This window comes from Haliotis asinina, chromosome 7 (genome assembly GCF_037392515.1).
Source record: "Haliotis asinina isolate JCU_RB_2024 chromosome 7, JCU_Hal_asi_v2, whole genome shotgun sequence".
Taxonomy (NCBI): Eukaryota; Metazoa; Mollusca; class Gastropoda; order Lepetellida; family Haliotidae; genus Haliotis; species Haliotis asinina.
Window position 1 is genome coordinate 57965448 of NC_090286.1, and position 22936 is coordinate 57988383.

General features: G+C 40.7%; 1 protein-coding gene across 1 annotated transcript in view; it reads right to left on the reverse strand.

Annotated features, from left to right (window-relative positions):
• LOC137290798 (glutamate receptor ionotropic, NMDA 3A-like) overlaps positions 1-22727 on the reverse strand; it is a 116385-nt gene extending 93658 nt beyond the window's left edge. Inside the window, exon 1 of the mRNA XM_067821928.1 lies at positions 21726-22727. Coding sequence (XP_067678029.1) covers positions 21726-22097 — 372 coding nt within the window. The 5' untranslated portion in view covers positions 22098-22727. The remainder of the gene's footprint in view (positions 1-21725) is intronic.
• Between the last annotated feature and the right edge of the window lie 209 nt (positions 22728-22936).

A 22936-nucleotide genomic window follows, 5' to 3' on the forward strand; every position in this document is an offset into this window, starting at 1 on the left:
TAACAATGTCAGCAGAGAAAGACGAACTCTGAACAGTCCACCAACAATAACAATGTCAGCAGAGAAAGACGAACTCTGAACAGTCCACCAACAATAACAATGTCAGCAGAGAAAGATGAACTCTGAACAGTCCACCAACAATAACAATGTCAGCAGAGAAAGACGACCTCTGAAGAGTCTACCAACAATGACAGTGGCAGCAGAGAGAGGCGAACTCTAACCGGTACACCAATAATAACAATGTCAGCAGAGAGAGGCGAACTCTGAACTGTGCACCAACAATAGCAATGTCAGCCGAGAAAGAAGAGCTCTGACCGGTACACCAACAATAACAGTGTCAGCGAGGATGGACAGGGCCGCAAGACTTAATGGGAATTATTCGTTCTTACTTGCCTCATCTAACAATGTTATTGGGCAAAATCGGATAACAACAATGTCTGCTAGCAATCAGCTTTACCAAGAATGATCCAAATTTGATAAAAATACACAGCTTGGCATTTTTATCTAAGCTGATATAATTAAGAGGACACCTTGTTCTTTTCAAGCCTGTTTATGGGTCATGTTTTAGCAGGCCTATATGTGTTTGTATTATGGAGTTACACAATTTCACTTCACACTTCACAAGCTCTGAGCAAATTTGTCTGTAACACACGCCGTGCAATAGTGGTTAGTTAGTTTCAGACTCGTGGATGTAACATCAGAAGGATCATCACAACTCCAGGATAAAACATCAGACGAATCAGTCACCAATCCGAGTCGAGGTAAAACATGGAGGTCGGAGATCAAAGGAAACATCCCAGTATAACCCTGATGGATCAGCACAACCACTTGGAATGACATCATTATAACTCCAACCAATAACATCAGGGGGATCATCATAACTAAAGGTTATAACATCTGAGGGATCATCACAACTAGATGTTATAACACCAGAGGGATCATCATAAACAGATATTATAACCTCAGAGGGATCATCATAAAAAGGGGTTATAACATCAGAGGGATCATTATAAATACTAGTTACAACATCATATGGCGCATCATAGCTAGGGGTTATAACATCGGAGGTATCGTCATGAATGGAGGTTATAACGTCAAAGGGATTAATAAGGTAAAATATCATGGGCATCGATGCAGTGCTGAGAAAAGGGGTTATCACAAAGTATCAACAAAACCCCCTCTAGGACATTCTGGACATCATCATAACGCCAACCTACAATATCAGAGGGATCATCATAAATGGATCTGTACCATCAGAGGGGTCATCGCAAGTTCAAGGTCATAGGATCATAGGAAGCATCATAACTGGGGGTTATAACATCAGAGGGGTCATCAAAAATATAGGTGATGACATCAAAAGGATGATCATAAATAGAGGTTATAACCTCAGAGGGAACATCATAAATAGAGGTTATAATGCCATAGGGGTCAGCAGAAGTTCAGGCCATAACACCACAGAGACCGTCACAAGTTTTGAAGCTATAACATCAGACGGATCATTACAACTTCGGGTATTACAATGGCATCATCAAGATGCTAACACACTTTGATAATCTATTGATGTAATGAGCATTATCGTTTATCTTGTACCTTTCGATGCAACATCTGGCACACATCTACACATCGATATGGCTGAAGCTGATCACACCCGAAGGTTCAACACAACAACAGCTGTCAACAACATCATCAGCCGTCAGTCTCGTGAAGATCTGGGATGGAAGAGGCCTTCAGCATCCCATGCTTGTCACAAAAGGCGACAATGCTTGTCGTAAGAGGCGACTAACAGGATCGGGTGGTCAGGCTCACTGACACAGGTCATCGGTTCCCAGTTGCGCAGATCGATGCTCATGCTGTTGATCACTGAATTGTCTCGATTATTTACAGACCTTCGCCATATAGCTGGAGTGTTGCTGAGTGCGGCGTAAAGCTAAACTCACTCACTCATCTACCGACAATCAGTCTGCATGGGAGGGATTTAGGATGAAGCTTAGAGGCGGGGTGAGGTGGAGATTTCACTGAGGGTGATAATCTTCACATGTTTTTGTCTTTTCTCTCATTCATGCATAATGGATCTTCCAACAATAATCTCATGAACATTGTAATTATGAAATATTGGCAAATGACCACATGGTTTCAGTCTGAATAATACGGTCATAATATAAAATGAATATTAATGCGAATACAAGTAATTATCAGCGAATAATGAAAAATGGATCAACGAACTACTGGCAAAGCAGTCACGTGATTCAGTGAGTTTCAACACCAAACGAGCCTCAGTAGGTACTACTGTCCGAAGACGTCTGAACCGTCGGCTACTACATCGTCATCAAGACACTTTAGCTAGCTCCTAAAGTCGTGGCATGAAGGATCGTAGCTCAAAGAACAGATTGTCTACGAGGACCCATCAAACCCCTCTCTAAGGGCGGCATTCAATTAACGGGGATGATAGTCCCAATGTCATCCGGCCTAACTACATCTAAAGTAATAATTAGACAAAGCAAACTTACATCAAAGTATATATATCGCCATTGATCTAAAACTGGCGTACATGGTAAGGAAGCCGGGCTGTACCTGCCCTTCTGACGTGCTTGTTTGTTGACCACATCAAACACTCTGTAGCCACTACAGCGGAAGATGACGAGGAGTCGCTTCAAGGAATAAACAGATATAGAAACCAACTTCGTTGCATTAGATAAAATCAATGTTAATATTTCTCCTTAAAGCCATTTTGTTGAAATGCCAAGGCGCCCAAGTTTGAAACAGGTGTTATACATGTAACTGCCCCATTCAGTCAAACATTAGATTAAGTGAAAATACATTGACGAAATAAAATAAAGATGAGCAAATCTTTTGTAATTTAGACTATGAAAATGTAACCGGGATCTTGATTAAATAGTTCAAGTCAACAGTACAATCAAGAGTAACTTTGTGCCATTTAGAAAACTATGGAATATAACGTGGTTATATGTGTGGGACGGTTTAGCAGTGTAATTGCATGCTTTGTTCGATAGTTTACCCGTGCAAATAAAAATAACACTTCAAAATCAATATTTTTCGCGGTGGGTGAATAAACACAATTCACCCAATGTTTCCTTGTTTTAATTAAGTCAGAAATAACTACCACGCCCCACTAAATATCCATCAGAATCAGAGAGAAGTGTCGCGATATTTTCAGTGAGCAGGGAACCGTGACAACACTCCCTCTCCAGTAATATATTTGAAGGATTTAATTAGTGAAAATTATTTAACACTATATCACTAGCGACATTTCATATATGTATAGAGAGAGAGAGATGCCGAGGTGCTGGACAACGGCCATCACGTTATCACGTGCCTACACATCTGTCACTTATTTACCAGAACAACACACGATGTATCTTATTAGGAATCAATGATCAATGATCACGATATTATTCAAATGTACTTTAACAGTAGAAATGACCTTACATAATAACGTCATATGAGATAATCATAGAAAAGCTCAACACAAGGTGGATTGTTTCTCTTAATCTACGTCATCGTGAATAATAGCTTACTGTTCAATGCATAGCAAATACCGACGTTTCAAACTTTTGGAACTATTGGAAGCCAAATTTAAGCGTAGCGACAACATTCAGGTATGTCCTGAAATTAAATTCTATATAACTGAAAAATCACTCGAAATGAAAAACCAAAGAAACAAACATTAAACGTTGCTTGCTCAGAAGACGCCATCTAGGAAATTAATACTGAGCGCCATCTTTTATTTATGTGTACAGAAGCGTAAGTGTTTCTTATCTACATATGTGAAGGGTCATTTGCTGGTCCCCTGTGATTCTACAGACACCCAACCTCCTTCCAGCAGGAGGATTATATCACCAGAGTCGAATTAACCTCGAGTAAGACACACTCCCTGATATCCTAGGGGGAGGTAACTCACTTGGGACCGCGGTGCCTTCTAATGAGGCCGGATACATGGTAACACGACCAGCTGTTCTCAGTTCAGTTCAGCGACCTTTTTGAGCATATTAACATATGGGAAATATTACTGGAAATTATTCGCTGACAATCGTGTAACGAAATATTACACTCCACTCAACAGAACGTTTTCCAGGACTCAAATTACCGATTCTCTAAAACCTGAATACCAGACAAAATTCCTACAGGATGTATTTAGACATAGTATTTACTACGTACTGACTGTTCATTCCGATCACTTAGAGAATTGTTATATACTAATGAAGACGTGTTCCAGTAACTACGCACGCCATCCCATGCAAGTCAAATTACAAAAAGGTGAAATGCCGTCCCTTCGTGTGGACCATACCTCGCTCCCACTCCCCAAGACACCCGATATCCACCCCAAACACAGATACTGCTGTCCAAAGACCGAATGGTCTTCATCTACCCTAACCCTCCTGTACGTCTGTTTCTTCACGCCCGCCGACAGTGTTGAGAAGTCAACCGCCAGTAGCCGTGTCAGTATCTCAGGTTAACAGGTCTCACGTCTTCTCGTGAACACTTCCTTACCCGACGTCACAGGGGCGTATATTCCAGCCCCGTCCATGAAACAGAGTCTGTCTCCCTGGATCAGCAGCACGGGATCTACTGCTCAGGGACAGGAGCTGCATGCAATTTACATGTATCGATCGAAATTTCTTGTATCTTATTTGCATGAGCTCTTCTCCAGTCCATTACCGACCGCCAATTGAAGGACGAATTCCATTAAGCAGGAAAAGACCCGTTTCTCATGCTTTTTGCGTCCTTGATTCTCCTGGTGGAAAATTAGATCCCCATTACGCCTGATTCTGTTCTCTCACTGACCATCTCACCGCAGTAGCCATTTACAGGCCACCGTGGACGATTGTAGAAATAAATTATATAAGTTAGGAAGAAATCGTGGCTCTTGTTGGCCGCTCCTTGAGGAACTGACGGACAGGATTGCCATAGGTATATATTAGCAAAACCTCACTTCGGTTTACCACTTGGCCTCTATGTTAAAACTTTATCAAATGTTGGCACGTGCTGTTGTGTACGATTAAGCATTTTTATCTGCGTTTTGCAGGACAAGATGATGGAGCGAATAGCACTCTGACAGGATACAACGCAGCCTAAAGCACGCCGATATGGCGATGTGGAGGGTAGGGTAGGGGTGGGTTCCTTCACTTCCCAACTGCTTCGCTTGAGGGCCTGAAAGTCCTGTCAGTCCGCCGCCATACATACACACACATTCCTCTCCCTCATCCCTCATGTGCATACCGATCTCTCTTTCTCTCTCTCTCTCTCTCTCTCTCTCTCTCTCACACACACACACACACTCATTCACTCTCTCACACACTCACACACTCACTCACACACACTCACACACAAATACATACATACCACACACACATCAATCTATACACGCGCAGAGATTCCTCCCTTATGCATATTCTTATCACACACACACAATCACAATCACGCACACACACACACACACTATACACACATACAGCACACAATCACACAACCACAAACACACAAACCACACACCTCTGATGACGGTCTCAGCGAAAAACACAATGGTTTGAGGCAGAATCAACTGCACGAATATGCTCTCATTTGCATTGATGTTGCTGCTGGGGACACTGCCTCGAAGGGGGATGAAATATCAGTCGTTCATATAATACACATCGATATATAACCGAACCCACTAATTCATTCCGAGTGCCCCGGAGGTACCACTGCAACAGACCTAGATGTCGTTGTTGACGTTCCGATTACGTCAATGAAAACCTCGTCGACAACCAACTCAATGTGAACCCCTCTTGAACCGATAAAGCTGGATGATACGATATTATCTGCCTTTGAAGGTATTGTGCACGTCATCTGATGCCTAAGAAGACGTTGTTATCACCATCGGAAGGAACTTATCCGGACATCAACAACAGTCACCTCAACAACAGCTGCAACCTGGAGCACGATTAAGGAAAAATAAGAACTGTTACATTGCCGAACAGCACAACATTGTAATTACTCTCGTAACAGATTTTAATGGCAATAGGTAACAAGTATACTCGTTTAGGAGAGTAATATGTGCAGCATTCACTGATCTTTGAACCAGTTCGTAATTTTTCCAAATATGGATAAAAGAGTGTCTACGCAGCTGAATATATTCGGTAAACAAACACAGGGATGTATCAAGGAGGATCGAATATACATGAACCAGAATATATATGAAGTATATGAGGATGTGTACAGAGAGACAGACAAGACTCAGGGGCAATGACGTAAACATCATTACATAGTCATTCAACACATTTTCTTGTGACCTTTTACGTTGAACAGCTGTGTGCTGTTCGAGCATATTTTGTATAACGAGGTTCATTTGTATTTGGATAAATGACTCCTGCACCAAAACGAACATTTGAGACATTCCAAAATGTGCTCATTTTGAGAAAACAGGAGTCTTGAGGTTGGCGACTGACTGCTTCAAAACCATGTTGCTACTATATTGGAATTTATTTTCATGAAATAACCGAGCGAGATGTGGCGATGTTTCCTTGCTTTGGGCGTGTCAGGCTTAAGAAACGCCCCTGCTCCGTGGAAGTTCTTAATGTCTAAGAAATGCACAACTGTTGGATTTTCCAGCCCCACCTCATCCCGACCCCCATCAAACTCACATACTCAGGCTCTTTCACACATTAACTCGCTCTAGGTTTTCCATATACATGACACATACAGGCTTGCTGGGTGTATGCGGACCGTGGTGCAATCAGACTCACAGTTTAAGTCTCTTCTCCAACAATGGCGTGCCAGCGCGACCGACGTCCCGGATTATTGACGTTGTGTTGTTGTAAAACATATATTCAATGGCAATTGTTTCGAGATAATTGATCGATTTTACCCAGTGGGTCTAACATTCAAGATACGAATGATAATTATTCTAGTGAACCTGCATAAATACACAATATTGATCTGTGTGACACGCCGCGAGACTGACAACCTGTGACATGGCCTGTGTCCTAGTCGTCCTGGTGTGTCATGTACTGCTCGCAACACGTGTCGTTCATGCGGAACACCAGGAAAGACGGGATCGGCAAGCAACTCTATATCGTAGGACATAGAGACGTCAAAAAAGGAAAAGTGGTTACCGTGTATAAACGACCCACTTCAGTGCCTTGTATGTAGGGACGCTAATAAAACATCTACAAGTTCAATATCTTGAGGACATTGATATATCCTGCATTGTATGGCGCTCCATGGAACAGCATTCTGATTTTCTTTGCTTAAAGTGTTTAATTATACACGAACCAATCAATACAGCTAGTGAAATGTAACTTAAAAGGAGTACTCCGGTAAACCTGAACTTGTGTAACAATGCTTCAAACAAATAGGTTTGTAGACGGCCACTAGTCACGCAGATAGGGCAAACCAGCTACGGATGAGATGACCCAGTCTTGGCAACTGAATGTTAAGAGAGAGGGAGGCATTATGCTCGAGGGAACTGCTGTCTTCGGACAAAGATGGCGTACCAGGGACGACCTGACGTGTTTCTGGATCTGATGTGTTAAGCTCGTTGTACCCGGGATCAACTCTGTCCGTGGATGAACATGATGCACTGGGGACCTGTTCTGTCCCAAGACAAGCCTGATGTACTGAGGACCTGTTCTGCCCCAAGACAAGCATGATGTACTAGTTACCTGTTCTGTCCCAAGACAAGTATGATGCACTGGGTACCTGTTCTGTCCCAAGACAGGTATGATGTACTGGGGACCTGTTGTGTCCCCAGACAAGCATGGTGTACTGTGGATATGTTCTGTCACGGGACAATCGAAATTGTATGCGAACCCGTCCTGGGACAAGAAGGATGATATACTGGAGACCGGTTCTTTCAAGGACAAATGAGATCTTTTGGGGACCTAGATCAGTTGCAGTGATCGAAACATGACGCCCATGCAGACATTGTTAGCTGGCTGCTTATATCTCCTCCGAAAGGTCCATGCCTCCCTGCAGAGGTTCCGTGTTTGTGAAGCGAACATTTGATTTCTCTGTCATTGCTATTGATGAATTTAAGTGCATAAAGAAGTAACGAGAATAGTATTTGAAAGAGGCAGGCAAGGCGTAATATGAAACTACTTAACTCAATTACATCTTGAGCAGCGGAAATGGTACGTAGAAAAATGCACATTTAGGGACAAAAATACTTTTAAGATGTAAAGGGATATCCATGCATTACACTAAAGGCATGCGACACAGGGTCGTTTGGAATTTAGAACAACTCTTAGGCAATCTAATGACCTCTGCGTCGGAGGTCTGCTTGTAGGGAGAACACACATACACATGCACTCATCACACCAGTACATCACACAAGATTATGTTTAAGACTTTCCATCTCAACAAAAGGATTATTTTGCAGTAGAATGATACAACATCTCTAAACACATCTAGTATGAAACATAAACTGTAGCTGTCCTATCTCATTATTCTCAAGTGTTTGTTGTCATTCGTGGCTGGGCGGGAATTGTTATTTCTGTAAATAACATTCACAATGTGTTTTTGTTAGTTACATGAAGCTTTCACAAAATTTCATTCAAATCCGTTATGAGATGATCACGTCTTCTGATGGTTGACCATCTTTGTTATGCGTGAGCAAAATGTACTCAACACAATTAGAAACATAACACGGGCACAAATCGACACCATAAACACGCCTTCTAGAAATAGATAATTTCACCAAATTGAGCTTAAAACAACATTTACTCAGAAAAAGACACACCCTATTGTTCTCTACAGCAATTTTAATCGATGAAAAGTGTAAATGTACTGTGACTGTCAGGGAAGCGAATCACATTGTTATCAAAGGCAATCCAAGTAAGTCAGGATCGTGTGTGATCCTCGTTAGACGCTAGTACCCCTGCACAACGTCACCTCATTGACCTCAAGACTTGAACGACTTGAACGTCTGTCGATGAATCCTTTGCATGCGTAATCGCGTGCCCAGTCCATTCCAGATGTATTCGACTGGGCTGAGGTCAGGTGAGCGAAATGGCCACTCCATGACGTCAACACCAGCATCTTGTAGAAAGGCTCTGGTTAAAAACGCGGTGTGAGATGTAGCGTTATCGTGCTGAAACGTAACACCTGGGCCATGCAGTGTGTAGAAAGGAAGAAGAACGGGACTGAGAATCTGATCACTGTATTCTCTGGCCGTTAGGTTGCCTTGAACAATCATGAGTTGAGTACGTCCATTTGCCATGAAGGCACCTCACACCATGATGCTTCCACCCATGAACCGATCAATTTCCCTGACGCAGCACCGATCATGTCATTCCCCTATCCGACGCCATACCCTCACCCTTCCGTCGGCAAAACGTAATGTGAAACGTGATTCGTCACTAAAGATTACCCTGTTCCATTATCATTGTCTGTGACGTTGTCGTCGATGGACAGGTGTCAAAATGGGTCCAGCGTATAGTCTGCGGGCTCTAACGAATGTACGTCGTAAACGATTGCGTATTGTCTGTGGTGTCACTCAACTATTGAACATTTCCCTACTAGTGGAAGTAGCGGTCACAAAACGATTACGCAGATGACGCAGCAACGTCATCTCATTGTGACGTCACACGGGGAGCCCCTGGCCGTTGGCGATCAGCTGTTGATCCTGTTTGGAGCAGGCGTGTCCGGAGGTTTAGAATTGCCCGGAGGTTAAGAATTGTCTGTCTACTGCATCCAAAAGGCGCGTGCAACATCCGTGACAGACTGTCCGGCATACATGAATGGTGCGCTCCCGGTTCTAATTTGAGTCTTGGCATTTCAATAGGTTTCAGTTTATTCCAATTTTAAAGTGTTTTCCTGCATGAAACAATCACCTTCAGCCGCACATGACTTTTTGCACATTTGCCGGGATAACAACAATGTTTGTGTTTTTCCATGTTTTTCAATGTGCACGTAAATAAAGATATTTAGTGAAGAGGTTTGGTTGTGTTGCATCGAATGTTTAATGATAATGTTCACTGACTACAAAATTTCAAATTTTGTATTTTTCCACCTCAGTAACTATATGTGTCAAGTTGCATGCACGCTCACACACATACATCATACATACATACACACACATGCACGCACACACACATCATGCATACATACATACATACACATACACATACACACACATACACGTAAACACGCACACATCATATAAACAGAAGTACAAACCTTCAACTAAATAATCACACCTATTTCTATAAAAATGAAATATCTCACGTGATTCAAATCTCAAGCTATTGAATTATCGGCTAAAGTACATCTGTACTAAACATCTTCTTTATTATACTATGTTTAATTTTCACAGAAGCATTCAGCAGAAATTCTGCAAGACACGTACTTGTGGCTTTATTTACTAATTACTCAGGCTTAAGTGATTAACTTCATCAAAGTCACAATATCCTTCGACATTAGGATTCTTTTCACACTCCCAATTTAAATATGTCGATGATATTGCTCAGTTGGCTGATAAAAACCAAATACCAGGCAATAAAATGGGCTTGTAATCTGTCGTCAAAGGCATGCACCACGGATCCGTGAGGGCCCTCGAGAAACACTTAATTGATTTTAGCCTCATTATATGTCGGGAATACTACTGGAATTTTCCCAGTTGATTGTTTTCCGTGTGCGAGCTGGGGTATGCTATGTGCAGCAAAGCGAGCTCCGATGAAGGAATGCCCGCGTCGATACATCACACAGTAAATATTTATCACGATATATAGAAATACATCACGCCACATGAAATACTTGTGTTTACATTTATAATGGTTCATTGGAAGTAAATTGACTCTTCGATTTTGAAAGATTCTAAAAAATCTTCTCTCGGTTGGTTGTCGGCCGAGCAATTACTTTGTGTATTAATTGTTCGTGTTTGAAGGCAGGGCTCGATACAGCTGATTTAAGAACATGGCCGTGGAGCTACAAAGTATGGAGGACGGGATACTAAACATCTTCATCAGGAAAATGAAGCCACCTTGGAGAAAGTTAAATTAGCTAAAGCCTAATTACCGCAAATCAATTCCAGTCAGCATAAATCCACATCGCGACGCACGTGGTGGCATTGTTCACGTGAGACTGACAATTTAGACAATGAGGGCAAGCACTGCAGCGCTCGTGTGTAATAAAGAAAACATCAATACGAGCTGTTGTCTGCATATTACCTCCATTATACCTGTCAATACGAGTGAAATAAGACACTAACATATAAACTAAGTCTTACCTGGTACCTGCGATAACACACTGACGGACTGAACATTCTTCAAAACAATTACGAAAAGCAAAACAACACACATAGAACGTATTTTACAACTTTCACTATCGATCATTTCACAAGTATATTTTGTATACATAACCCAAATTGAAAATTAAAGAATACATTTTTTTTAGTTCATAATTAATTCTTAATTATAACCTGATCGGATGTGTTCATGTAAACAAACTGAAAATCAAGTACTTGTTTACGTTGTTATGTCCCCTTCACAAGCCCAGTAGGACAGCCTATTTTGACTGAGATCCGTTAACCCAATCACTGACTCGCTACATTAGACTTCCTATTGATGTTTATGCATTCACTTCAACTGGCCATACATCATAGTATATACGTTAAAGAACTGAACTCAGAGAAGAGTCACAAATTGTAACAAACATCCCTGCTTTGAAAGAAACTTATTTAAACAAACACTGACATCTCCTGAAAGCACGGCATTGTTAATTATAATCTAAATCTACGCATGTACATTGTCAGCAGTCTGCTTCCCAGGCAGGGAGGCAGCTGACGCCGCCATGATGGTGAGAGAGAGAGCAAGTGCAGTATACGGACTGACAGGCTCGCCTTTCTGTGCACATCAGCTGACTGTAACAGGTCACGTGACAACAATGGCGATGACACGCTGACCAGCTCCCGAGAACATCCATATAAGCAAATCAACTCCGTGAGCAGAGTGTTCCGAGCAGTGAGAGTAACTATCAGAATACTGTCAAGGCAGGATTTCACATTAGCTATGAGGCCTGGTTTACAACAGCAGATGCGTCTTGAGCCGTGTCTCGATTGTCTTCGGGTATCTTTGCCCCTTGTTCTGCACTCACTCATGACCTTTCCAGTGCTGTTTTTGCATAATGTGCATTCAAATATCAAAATATGCCACGAAAAGGGCGAATAAATTGTAAGAGTATCTTGTTGATAGTCCACGTGACCGATGTGGGCGACAGTGAAAGCTTCTTGTTGCTTGAGCAGATGTGTGTCATTGGGAGAGCCGGCATTCATAGAAGCAGTTGGTCCCGTCTTGAGACAGTATTCATACCGAGTGCGTTGTACGCATCTCCAGCAAATAGTCCTCCTATGTCAGTTTCAAATGTAATTTGGGTTTATCTTGCTGGGCTGTCTGGAAGACGGGGATGAATTCAGGTTTTCGTAATGTCTTCTCCTCTGATAATCAAGGGTGGCATTGATGGTTTATATTTACTTGGTATAGAGTTTAACATGGCATATACAGGACATAGAACAATTACTAGTCTTTGTCTACTTCCCCATACATAAAAACCTGCCCATTCATACACCACTTTAACCACCTATATATGATATTAGCAATTCTTGTGCCACACCATTTCATCATGTGCTAAGTCATATATATATATATATATATATATTCCACCCATATACCATCTCCTCCAAATATATACCATCTCATTCCATATATACCATTTCATTTAAATATATACCATCACCCTTAAATATATACCATCTCACCCAAATGTATACCATCTCACCCATTCATGTTGTACTCATCAGATCCTGAACAGATCTTACTCGTGTACATTATTCTCTGCAAATATACTACCTCACCCAGTCATGATCCATTCCCTTCTACTTCATCAAATCACATACCATTTCATTCCCTCATATAGCACCTCGACCCTTATGTACCGCATCACCTCCTCATATACCATCTTACCTAATCATGCGCTACCTCACCCACTTAATTACTACTTCACCCACTCATATACCACCTCACCTATTCTTATACTACCCTACTGACTCATAAACCACCTCACCTCATATACCCTACAGCCACCACCGTCACCACTACCCACCAACACTCATGTACTACCCTCCCCCCCCCCCCGCACCCCCTCACACACACACACACACACACACACACACACACACACACACACACACACACACACACACTCACTCACTCACTCACTCACATACCATACCACTACAGTCCCTCATATACTACCTCACCCACCCGTACAGTACCTCACCCACTCGATCACCACTTAACCCCCTCAAATAAACCCTCGGCCTCCTAAGCAACACCCCCTCCTGCGCTCTGCTAATGTCCAAACCTCGGCCAAGATTCTCATCTGACTCCTGACATTTCGTTCTGTATATCATCAAGAATAATCATTTGTCAAATAGTAGAAGTTTCAAAGCTCTGTGTGAATATGGTAAACGTCACTGCCCACCTTGTGATGTGACGTGATTCATATCTGCCTTCGGTGAAAGATATCATAAAATTGAAAAGGACTTTAATTGTCTTATATGGTGTTTGTAACTAGCTTTTGCAGAACATTCATAAAAGTAATATAACCTTGGTGCCAAAGGTTTGGCTTAATGTAATGGATGGTTCATGATGCAGCATGGTAGGTCAACAGTAGGCGATACATTTGGACAGCGTTAAATGACTAAGTGTCTCGTTAAAATGAATCAGAGAATAACAATGAGGTTTTCCTTGGATCACACAGTAGTGTATCTCCTTGCTGTTGCTATGCACAAATATGAACCTCTTTGCGTCGAATCATCGTTTTCCATCTGTTTCCCCTATGGTCTGGTACAAAAAGTATCCAGTTCACCGGTATAATGTATCAGGAATCTAATGCATCTACAGTATGTATTTTCGCAAATGGCGATTTCAGGCTCGGGACACTTAAGATGTAGATACTTGTGTAATTTGTGACATATTTGGGCGCAAAAAAACACTCATTAGCTCTTCAGCGGTTCAGATGAATATGGGCATTCATCTTTTTATCATGAGCTAAGAAAATTTTGTGAACTGGAACACGTAATTTTATGTATTATATCTTATATTGTCCTGTGCGTTAACGACTTCATTGGGTGATCTGGTGGATATAGGTCGATAGTTCCATTCCCGATCGTGTCATAACAAAAAGCATTGGAAAATGACGCTTCATGTTTCCCTGTCTGGTTCTCGGTAATAAGGGAAAGTCGGTTAGGATTAAGCACTCTGTGTTTGATTTAGATGCCCATGGTGCACTGCTGCACAATCTTTCAGTAGGTTAAGCAGTATGAAACCAGAATCGGTCAGAACTACACACACACACACACACACATACACACACACACACACACACACACACACACACACGGCAATTCGTCGTTATATAATTCTGAACATGACGCTGAAAGCACTCATCAAGAGGACTCAAGTTGATATATGTGCCACAGATACTCTTTACTGGCCATATGTTTCACGTGCAAGAAATATTCATCATATGATTTAAGGTATTGGAATTATTTTTCACATCCCATATGCTTCATGTTCTAGAAATACTCTATGGCTTCATGTGCTCGAGACACCCTTCAGATACAATATGTCTTATGTTCATGAACACCCTTTAGAAACAATATGCTTCATGTACTGGAAACACCCGTTTAGAAACAATATGCTTCATGTGCCACACACAGCCAAGAAAAACAACATATTTCATGTGCTTGAAACACCCTTTAGAAACAATATGCTTCATGTGTTAATGAAGTCAACAAGAAGCATTTGTATCATGTGCTGATCACTGATATTTCTTCATTTCCCTGAACTGATTCCACCATATATGTATGAGTAAAATACAGTGCTCTGCCTGCTGGTATCCACGTCACCTAAAAACCATGTGGATTTAGGCCATATTTGGGTATGGCAGTAAACTAGCATACTGACTCTCTCTCTGAGTACAATGTCACCATTGTTCCGTCTGTTTAAGATTCCACCACAGACATGGGGTGTCGATGACACCTTACATGGGTTTGTGTGCAACCATGATTTATTTTCTGTCGGAACTGAAGACCAGAAACTAGAATACACCGCTATGTACGTACATCTTCATTCACCAAGGCTTTAATGACAGTTGCTATTCACATACTCAGTCCGACTGAAGTTCATCTTGGCCGTATCCTCTTTCTTAGGGTATACTGTTATGGTGATATTGTGGTATAGGAAATCTATTTGAACGATATGATAGAGACACTGTAAACACGGACAGGTTTCACTTCTGCAATATTAGCATCCTTGATGTAAGCATGAACCAAATATGGATGATGTTTTCATGTTTACTTCAAATAACGGTATTAGTATCGCCCCAGGCTAATGATAAGCAGTGTTGTTATTTCATTGTTGTGCAACACCGTGTGTGGTTTCCCTTGATAGATTTATTGTGCAATATTCTGAGGATATGTCTGTTTTATATATCTGGTTTATTAAAGAATATCCTAAGAAAGTGCATTATTCATATGCTCGGGTTATGCGAAAACTGGCCGTTTAATATCCAGGAGTTAGGCTATATGTACCACAGAGTAACCGTTTAGGAAGTTTGCCATTATTGTTTATTCATACTTTAGGATATATGCTAAAGCCTGATGCTTTTATTATGAATGTTTTCAAGTTTTGTCTTTTCCAGAGCGTGGTGGCATTATTTGTGCTTTTGGTTTACAAGCCGTTACACTGCGAATTATTTATTGGATATTTCACTATTGAAAGATGAGGATTATTTGATAGAAAGTATTTTATCTCAAAGTTTATTTTCATATTTTATCATGCATGGTTTAAAATGTAGCATGCCTTGTGATAGTGGATGTTTTACGATTTATGCTTTCCAGAGTATTGATCACTTATGCATTGTTTTAGGTGTATACGTTCCCGGATGTTGTGACATGCGTGGTTATGGGGTTATAGGTTCCAGGTTTATGAATGGTTTAAGTTTCAAATCTTGTGTGTGTGTGTGTGTGTGTGTGTGTGTGTGTGTGTGTGTGTGTGTGTGTGTGTGTGTGTGTGTGTGTGTGTGTGTGTTATTGTTGTATTTTTTTAAATGTTTTTTGTTGGGTTTTTTTTGTTTGTTTGTTTGTTGTTTTGTTTTTGTTTGTTTTGTTTGTTTTTTTTGTTTTTTTTTTGTTTGTTTGTTTGTTTGGGTTTGTTTGTTTTTTTGTTTTTTTTTTGGGGGGGGGCTGCCTGATGCTGTATTGTGTCCAGTTTTAATGTGGCAAGTTTAAGAGCGCATGTTTTACTATGGCGTAGAGTCTATTTCAGGAGTGTTGATTTAATTTCGTACGAATCGGTTTATTGCTTACATGTTTGTACAGCAATGTTTTACTATGAATTGTATATGTATTCAAGAGTGATGGTCAGTTATTCAGGATTTACGCAATGGAAGATGCTATTTCATAACGTTATGTTTAGATGTGTCAGAGTTTTGTCATATAGTGCATTCGTGCACAGTGTTTGGTTTTGAGGTAATATTCTGAATATATGTTATATTACGCCGTTTGATATAGGGTGTATGTGCTGCTGAGTTTTGCTTTATCCTAGATGGTTTACGGTGTACATGTCCTAGGGTGTTGTTTTATATTGCATGGTTTACGGTGTACATGTCCTAGGGTGTTGTTCTATATTGCATGGTTTACGGTGTACATGTCCTAGGGTGTTGTTTTATATTGCATGGTTTACGGTGTACATGTCCTAGGGTGTTGTTCTATATTGCATGGTTTATGGTGTACATGTCCTAAGGTGTTGTTTTATATTGCATGGTTTAAGATGCACATGTTCTAGGGTGTTGTTTTATATTGCGCTGTTTAATGTGTACATGTTCTAGGGTGTTGCTTGATATTGTGGTATTTATGGTGTACATGTTTTAGGGTGTTGTTTTATATTGTGTTCATTAAGGTGTACATGTTCTAGGGTGTTCTTTTATATTGTGTTCTTTAAGATGTACATGTTCTAGGGTGTTGTTTAACATTCTGGTATTTACGGTGTACATGGTCTAGGGTGTTGTTTAATATTGTGGTATTTATGGTGAACATGTTCTAGGGTGTTGGTTTATATTGTGTTCTTTAAGGTGTACATGTTCTAGGGTGTTGTTTTATATTGCGCTGTTTAAGGTGTACATGTTCTAGGGTGTTCTTTAACATTGTGGTATGTATAGTGTACATGGTCTATGGTGTTGTTTAATATTGTGTTCTTTAAGTTGTACATTGTCTAGGGTGTTGTTTTATATTGCGCTGTTTAAGGTGTACATGTTCTAGGGTGTTGTTTTACATTGTGTTCCTTAAGGTGTACATGTTCTAGGGTGTTGTTTAACATTCTGGTATTTACGGTGTACATGTTCTAGGGTGTTGTTTTATATTGTGTTCTTTAAGGTTTACATGTTCTAAGGTGTTGTTTTATATTGCGCTGTTTAAGGTGTACATGTTCTAGGGTGTTGTTTTATATTGCATGGTTTATGATGCACATGTTCTAAGGTGTTGTTTTATATTGTGCAGTTTAAAGTGTACATGTTCTAGGGTGTTGTTTAATATTGCATGGTTTATGATGTACATGTTCTAAGGTGTTGTTTTATATTGCGCTGTTTAAAGTGTACATGTCCTATGGTGTTGTTTAATATTGCATGGTTTATGATGCACATGTTCTAGGGTGTTGTTTTATATTGCGCTGTTTAAAGTGTACATGTCCTATGGTGTTGTTTAATATTGCATGGTTTATGATGCACATGTTCTAAGGTGTTGTTTTATATTGTGCAGTTTAAAGTGTACATGTTCTAGGGTGTTGTTTAATATTGCATGGTTTATGATGTACATGTTCTAGGGTGTTTTTTTTATATATTGTGCAGTTTAAAGTGTACATGTTCTAGGGTGTTGTTTTATATTGCATGGTTTAAGATGCACATGTTCTAGGGTGTTGTTTTATATTGTGCAGTTTAAAGTGTACATGTTCTAGGGTGTTGTTTTATATTGCATGGTTTAAGATGCACATGTTCTAGGGTGTTGTTTTATATTGCGCTGTTTAAGGTGTACATGTTCTAGGGTGTTGTTTTATATTGTGCAGTTTAAAGTGTACATGTTCTAGGGTGTTGTTTTATATTGCGCTGTTTAAGATGCACATGTTCTAGGGTGTTGTTTTATATTGTGCAGTTTAAAGTGTACATGTTCTAGGGTGTTGTTTAATATTGCATGGTTTATGATGTACATGTTCTAGGGTGTTTTTTTTATATATTGTGCAGTTTAAAGTGTACATGTTCTAGGGTGTTGTTTTATATTGCATGGTTTAAGATGCACATGTTCTAGGGTGTTGTTTTATATTGTGCAGTTTAAAGTGTACATGTTCTAGGGTGTTGTTTTATATTGCATGGTTTAAGATGCACATGTTCTAAGGTGTTGTTTTATATTGCGCTGTTTAAAGTGTACATGTCCTATGGTGTTGTTTAATATTGCATGGTTTATGATGCACATGTTCTAAGGTGTTGTTTTATATTGTGCAGTTTAAAGTGTACATGTTCTAGGGTGTTGTTTAATATTGCATGGTTTATGATGTACATGTTCTAGGGTGTTTTTTTTATATATTGTGCAGTTTAAAGTGTACATGTTCTAGGGTGTTGTTTTATATTGCATGGTTTAAGATGCACATGTTCTAGGGTGTTGTTTTATATTGTGCAGTTTAAAGTGTACATGTTCTAGGGTGTTGTTTTATATTGCATGGTTTAAGATGCACATGTTCTAGGGTGTTGTTTTATATTGCGCTGTTTAAGGTGTACATGTTCTAGGGTGTTGTTTTATATTGTGCAGTTTAAAGTGTACATGTTCTAGGGTGTTGTTTTATATTGCGCTGTTTAAGATGCACATGTTCTAGGGTGTTGTTTTATATTGTGCAGTTTAAAGTGTACATGTTCTAGGGTGTTGTTTAATATTGCATGGTTTATGATGTACATGTTCTAGGGTGTTTTTTTTATATATTGTGCAGTTTAAAGTGTACATGTTCTAGGGTGTTGTTTTATATTGCATGGTTTAAGATGCACATGTTCTAGGGTGTTGTTTTATATTGTGCAGTTTAAAGTGTACATGTTCTAGGGTGTTGTTTTATATTGCATGGTTTAAGATGCACATGTTCTAGGGTGTTGTTTTATATTGCGCTGTTTAAGGTGTACATGTTCTAGGGTGTTGTTTTATATTGTGCAGTTTAAAGTGTACATGTTCTAGGGTGTTGTTTTATATTGCGCTGTTTAAGATGCACATGTTCTAGGGTGTTGTTTTATATTGTGCAGTTTAAAGTGTACATGTTCTAGGGTGTTGTTTTATATTGCGCTGTTTAAGGTGTACATGTTCTAGGGTGTTGTTTTATATTGCATGGTTTAAGATGCACATGTTCTAGGGTGTTGTTTTATATTGTGCAGTTTAAAGTGTACATGTTCTAGGGTGTTGTTTTATATTGCATGGTTTAAGGTATACATGTCCTGTGGTGTTGTTGTATATTGCATGGTTTATAGTACAGATGTTCCAGGGTGGTGTTTTACATTTCATGATTTAAGGTGTGCATGTTCTAGAGTGTTGTTTTATATTGCATGGTTTAAGGTATACATGTTCTAGGGTTTTGCTTTCATATTGCGCTGTTTAAGGTGTAGATATTTCGATGAGGTTGTATATGTTCAGGCACAACGTTGAATCGAGTTGTTTTACAATACATGTTACTGATACAACACAGTGTTCATGTATTGTCTAGTTGCCAGTGTATATATTCCTAATCATATTTTCATTAAGTGCTACAGTGTTTGGTGAGGTTTTGTTTTGAAAAACTATATGATTATGAGGTAAAATGTTGTCTACTTGTCAGTATGCAACATGGTATGGTGATAGCTATGATGTCAAATCGGCATGTTCAATAGTCTGACTGTGAAGGGTTGAAACCCACCGTTTGTGACATACAACTGACTGTTGTTTACAGTATTCGTTGGACATGGGTCTGACCTTGACCGTGGCCTTGAACAGTCCATGATAGTCAGTGCTGACGTTTCCATCTAATTCACATTACATAAATGTCGCTGTTTCAGTTAATATAGGTGACACCAGTCCTTGTCCTTCATTCACGAACATTTCATTACATTACATATAAATAGTTTGCATGAAGTGCACAAACCTAATATCATTGTCTCAGCAGGTAGGACACACAGGGCAGTCAAGATGTCTCACATCAGAACGAAATAGAGTTATAACGATTTAAAGTGATGATGACCATGGCCACAGATAGCAAGCCATCGGACACACGCCAGACGCACATCACGATATAAACATCAGGTCAATATCAGACAAAACACAACAGAAACATCATAGAAATATTTGATATACATAACATCAACGGCAATCATCAGACACATAAATGGCAAGGCAACATCAAACACACAAAAGGTCGACATTAGAAACCCCCAAAGCCAGCAAACATTAGACGCCCACAAAGCCAGCCAACATCAGACATCCACAAGACCATCAAACATCATACACACATATACCTGCCAACATCGAGCACACCTAAGGCCAACCAGCATCAGTCACCCACAAAGTCAGTCAATATCAGACATCCACAAGGCCATCAAACATCATACACACATATACCTGCCAACATCGAGCACACCTAAGGCCAACCAGCATCAGTCACCCACAAAGTCAGTCAATATCAGACACCCACAAAGCCAGCCAAAATCAGACACCCACAAAGCCAGCGACGTAGAGACAGACACACGACCAGGCAACATACACACATGTGGCCAGCCAACATCAGACACACATTAGGCTAACCAACATCACACACACGGCCAGCCAACTTCAGACACACATAAGGCCAGCCAACATAAGACACACAAGGCCAACCAACATCATACATCCACACGTACGGTCAGCCAACATTAGGCACACATATGGCCAGCCAGTATCACACTCACACAGAGAAAGAGAGAGGAGGGGGGAAGAGAGAGGGAGAGAGAGAGACGCGCACACATATAAGGACAGCCAACATCAGATATACCTAAGGTCGGCTAACGTCAGACACACATATGGCCAGCCAACATCAAACACACATAAAACCAGTCGACATCAGAGACACACATAAGGCCAACCAACATCAGACACACATAACGACAACCAACACCTAGTACACACACCGCCAGCCAGCATCAGACACATGTAACGCCAGCCAACATCAGATACATGTGACACCAGCCAACATCAGACACATGTAACGCCAGCCAACATCAGACACACAGCAGGTCAGCACTCATTCAATATCAATTCAACAGCACTTCAACATCTGTTAACATCAGACAAGCATCAAACATCACACACATATGAACCAACATCCAGTATCCGGTTCACATCAGAAAAATATGCATGAGACAAACATCACGCTGTCATCTTACAACATCTGTCAGTCATCAAATCATGGCTTTATCAGTTTGACCAACATCAGTTCAACATACGTTCAACAATTTCAAACCTTAGTGAAACGATCTGTCAAAAATAAGTCAAACAAAAATCCAGTGTGGACGATCAAGGATGTTTAAACAAAATATCAGTTGATTTCAAGCCGTCAGATCAACATGTGAAAGGATACCATCGATCAAGATTCGAACCCGACCAGTGCACAGGATGAAATATGAAACATTGGTCTTACCTTCACGTGTTTCTCCCGCATGTCCGTCATGTATCCCATGACGGGTATCCCCAGGTACTCGGCGATGTTATTAATGGAGTGAATTGTACTCGCATTGCCAAACACCAAGAACAAATGGATGCTTTTCTGTTCCAGCATACTGCAGGTCAGACTAATGGTGTCACGCAGACCCATCTGGGCGGTCACAGCGTCACCGAATATGTGGATCTTTTTACTGGAGTTATTGAAGTCGTCGACGGCTGAATAAAACACCTTCTTGAAGTTGTCGTACTCAACCGTATCGAAGACGGCACCTATGTTGATGACTGGTAACTGTGGCCCACTGAACGCTGAGGTGACCGACCAGATGCTGCACACTATGATCCAATGCATTGTCCTCCAAACTGATGGAAACACGTAAGCATAGCTTGTCTTGATTGCACGTTCCTCTTACACCCCACGGCGTGCCCCCTGATGTCTACAACCGGGTGGACGACATGCAACTACTTCATTGTACAACTGCACCGTCTATTCATGAGAAGGGCTGCTGCCTCGATAGGGCATGCATATTCGGTGATTCGGAGCGGTGGCAATCACATCACGATAGCTCACAATACACAAAACAGGAGGTAAAAAGCTGATAATCCGTAGATACATCTATCCATTGTAACTTCTCGCGTCCACTTGCCATTTCATACACATGTAGCTGATAGTGGCAAATTGCAAAGACCTCTCCGCACTATCGCGTGGACAGTGGTATCGTTGCTTGAGAAATGTCAAGACTAGCAAGACAGCCTTCAGCGTTCCCATATCCAGAAAGAGAGGAGGCAATATCCTTCAGGAAATCTAGGCCCCATCATTCCATCCTAGAGTGTGCTGAGATGTTGTGACACGCTCCCTAGGTACAGGTTGTTTCCCTGGAGGTTCGTCTTGTCCCTCTACTCCCCCGGGCTTTCTACGTCATCACTGTGGCTGCCGTCTGACCAACGGTTCCCCACCGAGTCGCACTGCCTCTCCTGTATACAACGGAATGCATTATTGGAACACTTAGCTACAGTAACCACACAGAGGTAAAACTTCCATCACACGCTCTTCAGTTTACCCCCATCAAGCAGCCAATAAAATCGCTCCCCCGCACGTTCACAACTGATCTTGTGAACAAATCCACACGTTAAGCTAGTTTTTCCATTGGCTCTAATTGCGATGTGTGACTATTCCGATCTTTTTTGTCA